Consider the following 16,855-nt stretch of genomic DNA (forward strand, 5'->3'; position numbering starts at 1 on the left):
AATAAATTATAAATTCTAATTTAAAGATTAAATCGAATCTGTCGGGTTGCGGACGGGTTAAATATCAATACAACAATTGCAAAAAAAAAATGTTTTGTTTTAGCTTTACCTTTGATTTATTCACCTTTGTCATCAAACGAATTCATTTTCGAACTGTTATCATTTTCACAGAAAAAAATCATATCAATGGAAAATAATGTCACCCTAAAGGCTAACGATAACATTTCTGACGATTCCAATATTTAAATTTAATTGAAAAATTACAGTAACATGTTCATTTCTGACTGGTACATACCACCATACCATTGATATATCAAATGATAGCGACATAATTCCCTCATCACCAGTTTTCCAAGATACGAAACAGTTAAATTCAAATCCAACATAGCTCAATACCAGGGCATATTTTTGGGAAATTTACTGAGAGATTTTTTTGAAAGTGGACCAGGCTCCGTCGGAGCTATTTTTTCGCGGCGGGTTGTTCATATGCCCAGATAGCCCTTGGCCCCAATAGTCCAAAACCGCTGTCGTTTAATTTTCAAATTTGCGTCTTGGCTGGTGGTGAAGGTGCAAAAGTCGAAAAAAGGGTGTTTTTATACGTGATTTACTGCCGCTACAGACAATGGACACACTTTGTGGCGGCTCGTTGGATAGGTACTGTCCAGGAGAACCGGGGCAAGCATAGATATCTTACATGTTCTGTGCCATTGTTCGAAAATAACAAAAATATTGTGTCAGTCAAAGGCCGTAAATTTTGATGAACTTCAAAAGGTGATATCTCGCACCTGGAGAATGTTTATGGTTAGATCATTGGATGCAGACATCAAAAACAGCATAATTCGTGTATTTTTCTAAAATCAATATTTTGCTTTCGAGTGAAGGAAGACATTTGTTTTATACCCAAAAAAGTATCCTGAAACCTTTCACTTCTATGGCAATTGAGGTATAATTGTAGAGTTGGGTTAAGCCTCTATCAGGGCAACCACTGATCTGTACAACAACAGTCACCAGGTACAAAATATCACCTAATAAAGCTCATCAAAATTTCCGGCCTTTGACTGATACATACTTTTTGTTATTTTTGAATAGTGCTTGAGTACACATTTGATATCTGTCTTTGCCCCGGGTCTCCTGGACAGTACCTATCCAACGAGCCGCCACACATGTGTGTCCATCGTCTGCAGCGGCAGTAAATCACGTATAAAAAACACCATTTTTCGACTTTTGCACCTTCACCACCAGCCAAGACGCAAACATGAAAATTAAACGACTGCGGTTTTGGACTATTGGGACCAAGGGCTATCTGAGCATAAATGAACAAACCGTCGCAAAAAAATAGCTCCGACGAAGCCTGGTCCACTTTCAAAAAATCCCTCACTACATTCTGCAAATCTTAGAAAAATCTTAGTAAATTTTGGAAAATTTTGAAAATTTTTAGCAAATCCAGTAAATCAATTTTACAAAATTAGGCCCTGCGCTGCACACAATATTGGACGTAGAGCAAAGGCGGAGATCAAGAGAAGTTCATACTAAATGTTGCATAGCTAATATTTGACTGAAATGTATTTCCTTCTCAGCCGTTCATTAACCCCTCCCCCTTAACTCATTCATCACTTCACACAAGTCTAATCAAATAAAAAAAAAGATTTTTCCAATCGTTCAAACACAGTTTCCATTCCATTTTTTTTACAGTGAACGTTTGAACCAAGCTTTGATCAACGAAGGTTACGACATCGACAACAATCGCTATCCGGAAGGCTATCAGGAAGCTCCATTGGCTTACGATGCGGTTTGGAGTGTTGCGCTAGCATTCAATAAAACAATGGAACGACTGAAACGGAAAGGAAAAGGTCGATCATTGAGAGATTTTACGTATACCGATCGGGACATTGCCGACGAAATTTATGCAGCGATGAATTCGACACAATTTCTGGGAGTATCAGTAAGTTGATCGTTTGTGTTAACATGTTTAAAGTTAACACGGGTCCTGCATGTACATTATTTACCTCGATTGGCAGCATAAAAATGAAAGTCGAATAATTAGATGAAAATCTGTTAATTAATTGGCCAGTAAAATAAAACCTAAAAAAAATAAATTACCAACCACAATGACCATACCATCATTATTTTGCTATCGCAAATGTATTGATCGCTGTTATGAATTATTTTAAATGACTGTTTTGATGACCAAAATGATTTTGCCATTTCGCATCGTTTCGCCCTCCATTAAATGAACCGTTAAATTATAAATGCAAAACATTAAAAAAATGTTATTGGCTAATTAGTGTGTACTCACCTTATTATGATGACACGGTTTCATGATTATCTAACATGAAAATTATGTCCGAGTTCTAGTGTTTTTGATGGAAATTAGGTCGAAACAACGATAGAGACGTGAACCGCACAACGCGTAAACTATTTTGTTAAACCGTTAAACAGTAGTCACGGATGTTATCTGTGCAGTGGGTGGCATAATTTAATTATTTGCATTTGAGTTTGTTTGCCATAAAACGTTCAGATAACCGAGAAAAAAATCTAGTGGAAACATTTTCACTCCGATTTTCTGTTGAACAAAACTCTAACAAGATAAAGGATTCTGAATTGCTAATGGGAAAGTTCGTGCAGGTAAAACAACTAGATGAACAATGTGGTGGTGACTGAACCTTTATCTCTTTTAACTAAAAATGAATTTATTTTCAAATATTTGCGAATTTTTCGTTATCATGCCGTTGGGTATTTGCGCTGCGGAAGCAACATTATTGTACGCCAATGCATTTGGTTATCGTAGCTGTAACAATTTCTTCAGAAACCTTTAACACGGTAGTTTCCATTGAATAGTTTACGCTTGTGATATCTCGTGGCTGTCAAAGAAGACTGTTAATAGATGCAGAAATTTTCGTACATAAATGTGCACAGAAAAGATTAAAATTTGAAAAGACATCCCTTTGAGGGAAGTTTACATAGTGTTTTCGAAATAGTTCTTTTCACAACGCAGGTGAGAAAATATTTACTTTCTTCTCTCTGAAGAAACATTGGACTACAACACCCTCGCAATGTGATTTCCAACTTTTCCCTCCGTGGACAAATTGCTGTGAGGGATTCTTTTGAAAATCGAATCCACCTATGAAAATCGGACCCATTTCGTCTGGGATGGATATATACATGGTTTGATAGGTCTTTGCCAGTAGACCTCAAAACAGGCATCACACAGTCTCGAGCCACACCTGGTTGCTGGTGGAAGATCTCCGAAGTTGGGGAAATAGTGTTTTTTATCCGAATTTTTTGGCCGTTATAAATGATCCTTTCGGTTGAGAGTGGGCTCGTTGGAAAGCTGAGCTTAAGTACTTTCGGGTCATGCCTAGTTTGATTAGATTCATTGATATATGTTTCCAAAAATTTGCAATAAAAATTTTCAAAATCTGTGTGAACTTTAGACAGGTCTGGGCTGGTACTGATGACGCTTAATGTGAACCTAACAAACTATGCATGATCCGAAAGTACTTAAGCTCAGCTTTCCAACGAGCCCACTCTCACCCGGAACGATCATTTATAACGGCCTAAAATTTCGGATAAAAAACAGTATTTTTCCAACTTCGGAGATCGTCCACCAGCAACCAGGTGTGGCTCGAGACTGTGTGAGGCCTGTTTTGAGGTCTACTGGCAAAGACCTTTCAAACCATGTATATATCCATCGCAGACGAAATGGTAGCTTTGTGAACGTTGTGTTGACCTCGAGAAAAAAGGAAATTTCATTGTTCATTGTGGCTTGGAAATTTCCATCAAATAACTATTGTTACAAAACAAAAACAAAGGTCACAGTTCGGTGGAGAAAATGTCTATTTTCTAACCTGTCAAAACAAGTGAACTCCTTATGGATTTTCGAGTGGATAAAATAACAGGTTAACACCGCACAAATGGAATAGTTGTTGGTCCAACTTGTGAAAAAAGTTTTAAATTTAATTTCGAGGGTATTCTGTCTCTCTCCCAAGAAAATGAAATGCTTTCAGCTGAGGTGACAAAATGCCTATTTTCTTACCAGCGTTGTGAAAAATAATTTCCCCGCACAAAATTGCTATATTCTTTTGATAAAAAAACCTATGAATGCAGTGTGCAGTAGAATATTTGGCAATTGAAAATGTTATGACAACTCTTAGAGATCTGAAAGAAATAATTAATATGAAGTCAGATTTCGTTTGAAGTGGCTGGTTTGGGTTGTGTACAAATATCTGAAAGCTCTATATATGATGAAAAAGCAGCTTATTAAATTTGGTCGGTTGCTTTCATTTAGATAGATGAATTGGAGGTACGTTTAAGATAGATGCTTCTTAGGAATTACGAATTACTCCGGTCAATTCATTTTTCGCCTGTCTCATTTATTTCGTTTGATCAAAATTGATGAAGCCTTTCGATTTGATCAACTAGATTCGTATGACTATCGCGTTTCCATATAGCTTTCACGTACCTTGGGTATAATAAATACTGAAGGCTGTTGTTTAGTTCAACAGTTAAGGTGCGGTGTGTATACACCACAAAATAAACGAAATTGGTAGAATTTAAGTCTCTAAACACTCCGAATGGTAATCTATTATTTGAGTGACTATGACCCCATTCGTACAACAATTACCGAACGAAAATTGAATTATAAATAAATAGTTATTTGAATCCATGAATGGGCGCTTTCTAACCTTGACAGCAAGTCAATTATGTGAAGGAAGAGAAGAAAAAAAAAACACAACAACCGAGGGGAAAAAAGCCAATCAATTTGTTTACGTTTTGTGTTAATTTCAGTTCATGTGAATATAATTCAACCAACCAGCTATAATAACGCAATATAAAAACACACACTAAAACGTTGTACATACATTTATATGCTCGAAGAGCTGTTAATTATTTGTACACACGAACATCAAACTTTTCCATGTTTGTAAAATAACCTACCGAACAATATCATTTACTCGAAAACTTATATTAATTTGTGCTGTGTACGGTTGTACAAGCCAAACTTAGTATTTGGTTAGTTAGATAGACGAAAATTTACGTATATACCCCGACAATAGCATTGAGGAACCCACAAACCTAATAACGAAAATCATTTCAACCATGAGACAAGGTCCCTTTGTTCGTGCATGTAGTCATACACACACTATGTACACCCGTAATGTGGCATGGTAGTAAAATATGTTTACGTGTAACAACCTTGGGTATCAAAATATTTACACAATTTGAATTTTCCTCGATGTTCCTCCATACATTCATGTATTGGGAGACGAAGTTGTGTTATACGATTCGCATACATTTCGTTTTGTTTTATGTACACACTTTTCAAGCTAACTCTGCATCACACACAATTTTTGATGTGTTTTACGTCTTACTACACACAGCATTTAATTAACTCATTCGAAGCGAAAACCGTTACCACCTCAAACATAAAAATAAGTTTCCAGGTTTGTGTCGACGCAGGGACTATTTTTGGGAAAGCATTTTCTGATATTTTCCTAAAATTTCTCATGTTTACTCAAACTTTCCAAATTTTACAAATTTCACAAAAAAAATTTTTTGGGAAAATTAAGGAAATTCGAAAGTTAGGAAAATTAAGGAAAATATTTCCGCAAAAATAGTCCCTGTACTAAAGGGAAATATTTGGTTACCAAGAGAAATAGATGTGTGTGACATAGTCGCACAGCTAATGTGTTTGTAATGAATGTTTTCGAATGTTGTTCGAGTGTTAATCTGTACAAGTTCCAAAGACCAATCAATTTCACCGAACAACTTCATACACACCTTCAATCTCTCTTAATTACAGGGTGTCGTTGCGTTCTCGTCACAAGGCGACCGCATAGCTCTCACACAAATCGAACAAATGATTGACGGACAATATCGCAAATTGGGATACTATGATACTCAAGCTGACAATCTGACATGGCTAAACATGGAACAGTGGAGCGGTGGCAAGGTAAGTTTTGTTAGCAAACAAACTCACATTCACAGGGAAAAAAATACCCTCACTTTTGTCAACAAATAAACTTACCCCCCCTGATGAAAGGCGAACAATTTCTGAACATCCGAACATTTTCTTCATCTTAATTTTGTTTTTGGGTTTTCCGAGGAAGATAGAAAAAAATTTGGTCGACTTGACTTTGATATTTATTTCATGAAAATACATTTCGATTCTGTTGATGCCTTTGTTGGTGATATTCTTTTTTGCTTTTCTGTTTGATTAATCGAGATTGATTGATTGTTCGAATTGCTGTGTATTTGAGTAGTGTATATTATATACACTGCGAGGGTACTTACATTATATGATTCCTAGTTATTTCAAAGGTTTTTTCTTTTCCTTCATTCGTAAATGGTAATGAATCAATTTCATTGATGGATTTTGCGTTATCCAAATGTGATTCATGAATTTGAAATTATGGTAATCAAATTGCTGGTATTCTTATTGTTCATTGAACAATTTGAAATGTGTTCCGGGATGCAAAAATGTCCAAACAAAATGGAACCACACAGTGACACAGTGCTTTTTCCCAGTTTTTTATTTTAAATTGCATTACTAAATGAACGCCATTGTGGGTTTATTGGAGTGGATTGAATATAAGGAACAAAAAAAAATCCTTTCCATGCTGTGCATCCATCGTTCTGTTGCGCTTTTAAAAGTTTTGTGTTATTTTATTTTACCTTTTTTATGTTGGTTTACCGAATGCTTGCTCGTTTATATTTGACGTGAAATTCGAAAAAGCTGTTTCAGCTGTTAGTACTACATTATCAAAAGTAAAAGATTAAATCTGCACATCAATATGGCCAGTCAACATTGATGGCTTTAATCGGAAAAGAGATGGATGATTATATCAAAGCTTTTCAAATTAAAATTGTATCAGAAATAATTAAAATCAGCGATGTAGAATGACAGGACTCATTAAATTCATTTCTGAATCAATTTATATTTATATCAAAAAAGGCGAGCCACAGGTGAATCGGTAAAGTGCCGATGAATCTTCTGTGTATCACCGATGAATATTCAATGAATCACTTATGAATCTTCGGTGAATCACGTCCAGGTAGCTCAATCGGTAGAGCGATGGACTCACGCCCTATATGTCGCGGGTTCGACTCCATAAATGATTAGTCTCTGCTGTTAGTTAACACTAGTCAGCTCTATCGACCGTAACAGGTCTCTAAGAACACACCAAACATGCTGAACACAGTTCTTGTACGTCATACGCATAAGTCACAATCGTGATTCTAAAATATCAACTACTAGCGACACCTATGTTCTAATAGATAAACCACACAATTTACAATTCACAAATGTATCTATCGAAAATATGGGTGGCGGCTTAAATGCTTGGAAAGCATCTGGTTTACTGCACATCTTAAGGTGCTCTCAGTCTAGAAAACAATTCATCCGTTTAGAAGAAAAATTCATCCGTTTACAACAAATGTTCATCCGTTTACGTAAACTCCGCCTACATTCTATTGTTTGAACACATCTGTCAAGTACACGGATGAACTAAACGGACGACTCTGAATTGGGCTTTATACTATCCTATCCTATCACGGATGAATCTTCAGTGAATGACGGATGAATCTTCAGTGAATCATCGATGAATCTTCAGTGAATCATCGATGAATCTTCAGTGAATCATCGATGAATCTTCAGTGAATCATCGATGAATCTTCAGTGAATCATCGATGAATCTTCAGTGAATCATCGATGAATCTTCAGTGAATCATCGATGAATCTTCAGTGAATCATCGATGAATCTTCAGTGAATCATCGATGAATCTTCAGTGAATCATCGATGAATCTTCAGTGAATCATCGATGAATCTTCAGTGAATCATCGATGAATCTTCAGTGAATCATCGATGAATCTTCGGTGAATCACCTATGAATCCTAGTTGAATCCAGAGGCGCCGACTTCTAGGTGGCAATGGGTGCGCGAGCACCCGATAAACGAGTTTGTTGGGTGCGTAGCACCCAATAAAATATTGATCAAATTAGTTAAAAACCGCATCATTTGTATGTGTGTGAAGTACCTGCGAACTTGAACCTGCGAATTCTACATTATAGTCCGGTCGTTGTGACAATCATTTTACATGACTTTCTACTGATGAAAGTTTCAAGAATTCGCAGGTTCAAACCTGCGAACAAAAAAAATCGCAGTTTCAAACCTGCAGAAAAAATTCGCTGGTTCAAATTCGCAGTTTCAAACCTGCCAAAAAACCAACGCAGGACCAACAGGGAAGTTGGAAGCTCTGGTTAAAAATTCGCAGATTCCAAATGAAAATTAGGAGGTTTAGCTAGAAAAATCGCAGGTTCAAAACTAAAAATTGCGAGATTGTAGCGCTCCCACAGTGTCCTACTTTCCTACTTTGTCGTTTTATTTCGAAATTTGTCCTACTTGTCCTACTGTCCTACGTAGGACACTTCGAGGACTTTAATTAAGTATAACAATCAAGCGGATTTTATGCTCTAAAAGTAAATTAAAATAATTTTCAACGAAACTTCATATAATTATTGGCTTAGATTATCAGAAATGAAAGATATTCTTGGTCATTTTAAACATCCAGTTATTTCACGACTGACAAAAGCCACGCAAATGCTGTATTCAGCACAAACTTTCTGCGTAATAAAGAGTCGATGCAAAGAACAACAGCTAGTCAAGGATGCTATTGATGCATATAAGCAACGCACCATGCAAATGCACGTCAAAATTACAGATACCACAACCGGACAGTGTCCAAAAAATCTTCATACAATTCACTTAAACTACAAAAAAGTAATTTTCATACAAACTTAGATACTGTCAATGTCACTTTTTTTGTGCATCTGCATGGTGCGTTGATATAAGGGTGTTATAAATATTCCCATAACTGTTTGTCTCCTGTCACTTTGTTTAGATCTTCAAAAATTCTAAGGTGAGAAGAGCTGATCTTGAACATAAGGACAAAAAAACGAAGAAAATATAAGGGAAATCGATAGATCGATTGGTCAGGAAATGGCAACGTTAAATGTGGCGGAAAAATTGTTGATCGACAGTAACAAATATTTGAGCAAAGTTGTAAATTCACGGCAGAGTAAATTAAACCAGGCAGGAGCGGCTCATTTTTAAAACGTCAAATAAGCAACAAATAAGGGACCTAATACACTGTATAAAAATGAACTCAAATGAACACTGACATGTAGGTTCAAAACTGGGAATTTTTTATTTCGCAGTTTTAAACCTGCGAATTTCTTATTTCGCAGTTTCACACCTGCGAATTTTTTATAATTCCTGAAATCACTAAAACTTCATGTAAAATGATCGTCACAACGACTGGAATATAATGTAGAATTCGCAGGTTTAAGTTCGGAGGTACTTCACAGACATATCATTTGTGAACCAACTTAGTTCGTCCGTGCCTGGAAAAATTTCGCCTGCGGCGCTTTACATATTATGGACTTAAATGTTGCACCCAACAACCAAAACAAAAGTCGGCGCCCCTGGTTGAATCACCTATGAATCCTCGTTGAATCGCCTAGGAATCCTCCGTGAAGCGCCGGTGAATTCCCAATAAAATAACGATAATTCGATGCAAAATCTTTTAAGTTACTGCTACTTTATTATATCATTAATGGTTTATTTTTGCACTGTACTCAAAAGAAGAATAGGACAGTGTCTTGACAGTATTCGAAGAGTGGAATTTCAAACAATTAAAATCACAAATCTTCTACTTCTTTTTATCTTACTTATTGTACTGTCTTAGTTTTTCCATCCTTTTTTAGTCGCATACAGGTCTGCAATAAGTTAAACATAGCATTTCATCCGCATATTTAGATAGTCTCAATGTTCAGATGATAAATATTTAATGAATAGTTGCATAACACAAAGAGCATCAAATCTTTTCTTGAACAATGACGTCAATGGTCACATAAAAAACTAAGCCGTGAAAGTGCTTGGCGTGATTAAAATCTAAGGTGCTAAGTTTGTGTGAGGGTATTTATGTATCTACCCCTCACATTTAGATGGGATAAGTGAAAATTAAATTAAATTTTAATCAACTTAATGTCACATTGCCGATTAGTATGCGCGTTTATTGTTACACAAATGACAATCTTTCTATTTGAATAATTTATTATCAGACTAAAGTTCGAGTGGAATGTAAATAATTTACCTAGCACTTGTAATTCTAGGAAATTCAATCTGCAAAACACCCACATATCGACGTGTGGTGTAGATAAGTAAAACTTAGGTCGTCGTAGAATGTACTTCTGTGTGATTAATTGTAAATTACAGAAAAGCCAATGTTACGTGTGTTCGAGTCCAAGGCGGATGGTTCACGCTCGTTCGCACACTTGTCAGAGATGTAATGGACAACTGTCTTATGGAAAACAGTAACCTACTATTACATCCATAAGATCGTAAAACGATTTTGTGGCCAAACGAGCAATTCATTCTGATCAAGTGATTAGAGATTAGCGATATCTTGACCGAATTGTTCAAGGACATCTCACATCTTTCTTAGAATACCGCCGACAATTTTTGGCGATGACCTTGAGACGAAAACAATTTTACTCTAATGATAAGGGTAATTAATTTACTTCAAAAACAGAACTGAATTAACTTAAATATTAAATTAAATGCAAACATCACATGGTCTCTTACAATCGAGTCGTTATAACAATTAAGACTGAGCCTTCACGGCATTAATAACTTTCGCGAAATATTCGCAAACATCACGAAAATCTGGTCTACACTTTGGATCCAATTCCCAACATGAGCACATCAGTTCGTAAATTCCAGATGTACAAAGAACCGGCCGTTGGAGTCGATATCCTTTTTTGATCATATTTACAAATTCCTCGGACCAATTGAAGTCTTGAAAAGGTGTCTCACATAGTGTGAACATTTCCCAGAGGGTGATTGCATATGACCACACATCGGTTTTTGTTGAGAATTCTCTGGAGCAAAGGCTTTCCACAGCCATCCAGCGCCATGGAAGTGGGTCCTAAAATGTTCGTATTGAATTTGTTATTAATCGGTCATTAGATTAATAGTCAAATCGCTAAATCTTCAGGCGATTTTTTAACTTTGGGAACAAGCGGTCTCCGATTTTAATGAGTGATAGCTCGTTGGATTCGTATTTCTGTGGAAGTAAACACATGTCAGAGGATACCGAAAACCGTTTTTCGTCAATAACTCAAGAAAAAATTATTTTAAATTGTTGTAATATTGTACGAATGTCGGCCTTGGAAAGACCTACAGGTAGAGTATACGCACTGCTTGGTGCGAGTACATCCACAAGAGTTATGACTTAAAATATAGTGAATGTTCGGAGAGTCCGGATTCTCTGCAGCTCTGGAACGATATGATCAAGTGGGAGCAAACGGTTTCCCAATCTTCTGTCACGTAGCAAATATTGGTCCGATTGAAAAACTAATTACTGTTCCGGACTCCTGAGGGCTATACGCTAACACTTTATTTGAATAAAATCCTTGGAGAAAAATTTAGTGATTTTTCTCTTGATATTACTAATAGTGGATCTGTTTCAACGACATATATTCGCGACATATCGAAGCGATTTTCAATTGATAAGGTAAAAGAATAGTAAACGATAAAAAATGACTGCCGTAGTACCGTTCCAGATGCTGTTCCAGCTGTAGAGCCCTCAGAAAGAAGGAATTACTGGGTTCACTTCTATGTGCAACGATAGTGGGTGAAGCCAGCTACAACACCCCATACTCAGTTCCGTGGAACAACGAAGCTGCAGAGAATCCGGACTCTCCGAACATTCACTATATTTTTAGTCATAACTCTCGTGAATGTACTCGCACCAAGCAGTGCGTAGTATACTCTACCTGTAGGTCTTTCCAAGGCCGACATTCGTACAACATTAAAACAATTTAAAATAATTTTTTCTTGAGTTATTGCCGAAAAACCGTTTTCGGTACCATCTGACATGTCTTTACTTTTGAGAGCTTTTGACAGAAAATAATATGTGTTTCCTAGAATTTAAATACGAATCCAACGAGCTTTCACTCATTAAAATCGGAGACCGCTTGTTCCCCAATCGCCTGAAGTCTTGGCGATATGACTCTTAATGCAAACAGATTAATGGTGAACATTAATTAGGTACTCGACCAGTCTCTTCGTATGCAATAAAGACCCGTATTAATGTTCGCCATATTATCTGCTAGCATTGTTTTGGTTTATTGTGAAAGCAAGAACTAAATTAATGTATGTTCGTGAGTCCTAGGAAAATGTTAAAATCATGCATCTCACGATATCAATGCTCTAGCAACCATGACTGAATTAACATAGAGTTTAGTATCCTATCCTATCCTAAAAAAATGCAATTCATGTACGTCCTGCCCTAACTTCGTACTAAATCTATAAACGAAAGACTAGTCAAAGACTAATTGATTGATTGTTAATATATCTACGTCTGCAGTCTGTGGCTCACAACTGATAAGCATTCCATAAAACATTGGTCATGTCAATAACACTTCGTGTACCTAAACAATTATTTATTACCGTGTTGCCTACAACGTATTTCACGATAAAGTTAACACAGATCTTACTTTTCGTCACTGAGTTGCAAAAAGATATCAAACTCAAATAAATCAATATTTCGGCCATGTTCGTAACAGTGGCTATAATTAAAAAATCTGGAAGGCTGTAGGGCCAAATGAAGGAGGTCCAAAGCTTTTTATTTTTTTGTAAAAAAATATTTCTGTGCGAGCCAGGAGCCTAACAGTTCTCTAAAATTTTAGGTGAGCCACTGGAAATTTTGTATTTTTTGAACAACTAGCGAGACAACTAGTCCACATGAAGTAGTTTAATAGCTAAAAAACAAGTTTCAAAAACCTACCTCCTGTTTCTTGATATAATTTAGCTTGTCGTATAAATATCTGCTTAGTCCGAAGTCCGCAATTTTGATGGACAGATTTTCGGTGAGCAAAATGTTCCTAGCTGCAAGGTCTCCGTGTCTATTGAATAAAATATTAGTGAGTACGGAACGAAAAGCAATATGTTTCGTGACCATCCGTTATTTACATAATATTTTTGTTTGCTAAATACTCCATTCCGCGCGATGTCTGGTAGGCCCAGTTCAACATATCCAACGTGGTCACATTTTCATACAATTGTATGTAATTAGTGTTACGAACCGTATTGGTAACAATCAATATCTGGTCGTCAACGATCATATTTTCAAAAAATCCTTTTCTCGCCTGAATGTAATTTTCAATGCTACCGTGCGCACAAAATTCCACAACAATGTACAATTTCCGTTGTTTGAGTTCACCAGTACAAGCTCCAATAAGATTTACAATATGCTCGTGCTGTCCGACACGAGACAGAATTTTCAGTTCGGCCAAGAGTGAACGGATATAACAGCCGTCTGCATGGGATTCAATTGTTTTTACAGCCACTGTTAAGTAACCTTCAGACGAATCCGTTTTGAGATTCCCCTTCAGCACTCGGCCAAATCTCCCTTTTCCCAATAGGATTGAATCCAGCGAAAGATTTTCGAATGGAATTTCGTAAGCTTTGTTGTAAGGAAGCGAATCAAAACTTTCTCCGGGAAAATCAGATTGCTGGTACTCGTTTCCATTTTCAAACGTCTGAATGTCAGCAACGCTCAATTGATCTTAATTAATTGAGAATTTTTTTTTATGGTTTTCGTTAAGGTCGGACTTTACATGAACTCACAATGTGACGTCGAAAATTTCTTCCAACTCCAACGCTTTAGAAATGCATGAACAATTATCAAGGACAAGAGTTTGTACAGAGCTAATGCTATTATTATCGCTAAGACGAGTGAGTGTGGAGCTTCTATGGCAACCAGTTCCCCCAGAGTTGCAACTAACCATATAACGTAAAATATTGCTGCGAATTTAATATACGATTGTATACGACCTATGTTCATCTGCAATAGTTCTTTAGTATAAAAAAACAAATTTAGAAATTCGAAAATAAAAAACTTACTTTTGAAACAGACACGTACAGGAAGACTGAGCTAAGAACACAACCACCATGGTTAAAGTAAAAATACGTCCACATAAGAATAAATTCAACATCTTTTCGATGATCATGCGCATAAACGGCGACTATTTCAATCGTCAAAATAGCCAGCATTAAAAGATGTACACCCTAAAACGAAGCCAAATTATCCTTAGTTTGCTTACGTCTCCGACATTATACTGTTTGGACCTTACAGCTTCGATTACAGCTACAGTCTCGACCTGTGTTTTATCCGACAAAAACATTGAATTTTTCGGCAGATAAGTGCCTGCTTGAAGCTCTATTACTTCCATTTAGACAACGTTATTAAACTACCTTCTTTTCTACTTTCTACGCAGAAAGCAACTAATAAATATTCGTAATCAAGTCTCTTACCATCAGTGTTTACAAAAATTCGAAGAGACATTCCTTTCGATTGCAAATTATCAATAATCTAATCTTTCTTCAAGACCAGGGTCATAACTGCATGGATTAGCGCGGGTTAGCTGATTTATATAGACGTTCCAGAAAAGACTTCAATTTCTTTAAAACTTGAATAAGCAAAGCTAAAGATCTAAATGATCGAAAGGTAATACAACAGGCAATGACCGATACTGGGTCTAATATAAACAACTTCATGTAAAATGTAGATCGTCTGGATCGTTCAATGAAATCAATAAAAAAGAGGCCTTGGCATACCAAGCTTCACATTTCCCACTCCGAATTCCACAGAGGTCACTCTAAAAAACACTACCTAGTTACGGGCCTGCTCAGAAATAATTCACCAAAGATAAGTAAGACGAATTTAGACACTTTTGGCGCTTTATTTATTCAAGTATTGAATAAATTGTTTATAAGAAGCTAAACTGTGGTTGAGTTTTGAAAATTCTTTAACCTTCACATTGGTAGTTATTGTGAACTGTTTGATTGGAAAAACGAGACATTAAATTACTTGAGTCAATATTATTCGAAGAAAAGGACATGTATGTGAACCATGGGCACCCATTCATGCCATTTCATTCAATAATATTGTCCCAGACAATTTCATTTAATGAGATTATATTTTACTGGTTGACACCGGTTCACAATGGCTGGCGTAGTAAAATGAAAACCGTTCCAATTTAAAAACGAAAAATGTTTGTTTTTTGCGTAACGAATTAAAAGAAACAGGAAGGTGCATGGAAATTTGGAGAAATTTTTTTTGCTGATAATAGGTCTAATCGAAGACGGAAATACCAACACGTATCTTCCTTAGAAATTTTTGTTTTATCTCTTATTTACATAACGACCAACAAATAGGTTTATTATTGCACGTGAAGTGTGATACCGTAACATTTTGTTTTTGCTATAGCTACAAAAATAGTGTGTATATAACACCAGATTAGAGCTGCAATCTGCGACCTATATGTACGTCTGTCGCTATCGCTTTATATCGTCTTGGTGGATCTTCAAATTCACTTTTGATGAGGTTTTGTTTTTATTTTTGCACAAGACTTATGATAAATTCGATAATGATGAGGTAACTCTTTCAGCTACTATGACTATTGTGTTAACATAGATTTACACACGCAGCATATCACGAAAACATTGAATTATAAAGTGTCAAAAGTTTCGTGAAACATTACGTTTTTAGGTATAATCTTCATATGAAATACTACTAAGACGGGAAATGAATGTTTTCCTGAATAATTGTATCGAACAAACACATATTTATGTGAAAATATTTCTGAATTCACAATTATTCGTGTGTTCTCTCCACGTGATCTAAATATCTATTTTACAATCTTCCAATCTTCCTGGTTGAATGATTTTTTACAGACCTAGTGGAACATTAGTAATTTACATGACTGCTAGGAATGAGAAAATGATAAGTAGAATTTTCATGTGAATTTCGTTGATCCGAAGCGAAAACGAAATTTTTCATTTTTATCCCGAGTTACAGTCGAAGGCAATCAATTTTCAGCATAAATTAGCTTCAGCTGTTTTTCAGCTGATCCATAAAAACAATCAGCACCGTTTATACGTCTTTATACGTCTTTATACGGTTTTACCACTATCATGCGCGTGTGTGTATGTACCAGCTTCAACCGTATAAACAAGTATAAACCGTTTTGATTGTATGTGTGGATCAGCTGAAAAACAGCTGAAGCAAATTTATGCTGAAAATTGACTGCCTTTGACTGTATGTATTGTAGGCTGAGATCGTGGAAAGTAGTACTAGAAACATGAAACGAATGGTTTTCGGCTCATTTAGCATGAAAAAATAATTGACTTGTCCTAATGCTTATCGTCTAGGTAGGTCAATCGGTAGAGCAATGGACTCATACCCAAGATAAATTCAGGTCGGGTCAAGTTTCCGATTTTCAGGTTCAGGTCGAATCAGGTTTCTGGTTTTCAAGGTTAGGCTTCAAGTTGACCTGACCTGTTCCTAGCCTTCCTAAACGGGAGCATAAGCTTCTTACGTTCCACGTTGTACACGGGATCATTTTGTAAACCGATATGCATACACCTCTCACTTTAAATGATGATCCGATACTTACGATTAAATTGAGCTATTTCCGATACTTGCGAATATTTATTTAACATCAAAGAGTGAATAGCTTTCGCATTCAATTTGTAATCGTTTGCGAATAGTCTCACAATTGAATATTCACACACGCGTGCGAATAGAGTCTTACAATTGACTACTCGCACTCGAGTGCGAATAGTCACTTCGTACTTTATTATTCTCATCACTGTGTGATTTAGGGCTCAGCAGTGAGGTACCTAATGGTTGTTCAACCGTAACCAAGCTAAATATAGTGAGAAGGCAATGTCATCTCATCCCTTGGTTGACAGCAAAAAATTGAATAGAAAGTCGGGCCATCTGTT

General features: G+C 36.3%; 2 protein-coding genes across 3 annotated transcripts in view; one reads left to right on the forward strand and one right to left on the reverse strand.

The window, feature by feature from the left end:
* Nucleotides 1-16,855, forward strand: part of LOC119085245 (gamma-aminobutyric acid type B receptor subunit 1) — a 271,765-nt gene that overhangs the window by 183,139 nt on the left and 71,771 nt on the right. For both annotated transcript variants that reach the window (XM_037195575.1, XM_037195574.1), the window contains exons 7-8: nt 1,693-1,942; nt 5,804-5,953. In XM_037195575.1, the coding sequence (XP_037051470.1) occupies nt 1,693-1,942; nt 5,804-5,953 (400 nt within the window). The remainder of the gene's footprint in view (nt 1-1,692; nt 1,943-5,803; nt 5,954-16,855) is intronic.
* LOC119085252 (receptor-like tyrosine-protein kinase kin-16) lies at nt 10,637-14,324 on the reverse strand. Its single transcript, XM_037195588.1, has 6 exons — nt 14,200-14,324; nt 13,970-14,134; nt 13,694-13,910; nt 13,037-13,631; nt 12,852-12,969; nt 10,637-10,988 (listed from the first exon to the last, which is right to left on the reverse strand). Exons 1-6 carry the CDS (start codon nt 14,296-14,298, stop codon nt 10,665-10,667), a joined length of 1,518 nt encoding a protein of 505 aa, XP_037051483.1. The 5' UTR covers nt 14,299-14,324; the 3' UTR covers nt 10,637-10,664.

This window comes from Bradysia coprophila, unplaced genomic scaffold (genome assembly GCF_014529535.1).
Source record: "Bradysia coprophila strain Holo2 unplaced genomic scaffold, BU_Bcop_v1 contig_94, whole genome shotgun sequence".
Lineage (NCBI taxonomy): Eukaryota > Metazoa > Arthropoda > Insecta > Diptera > Sciaridae > Bradysia > Bradysia coprophila.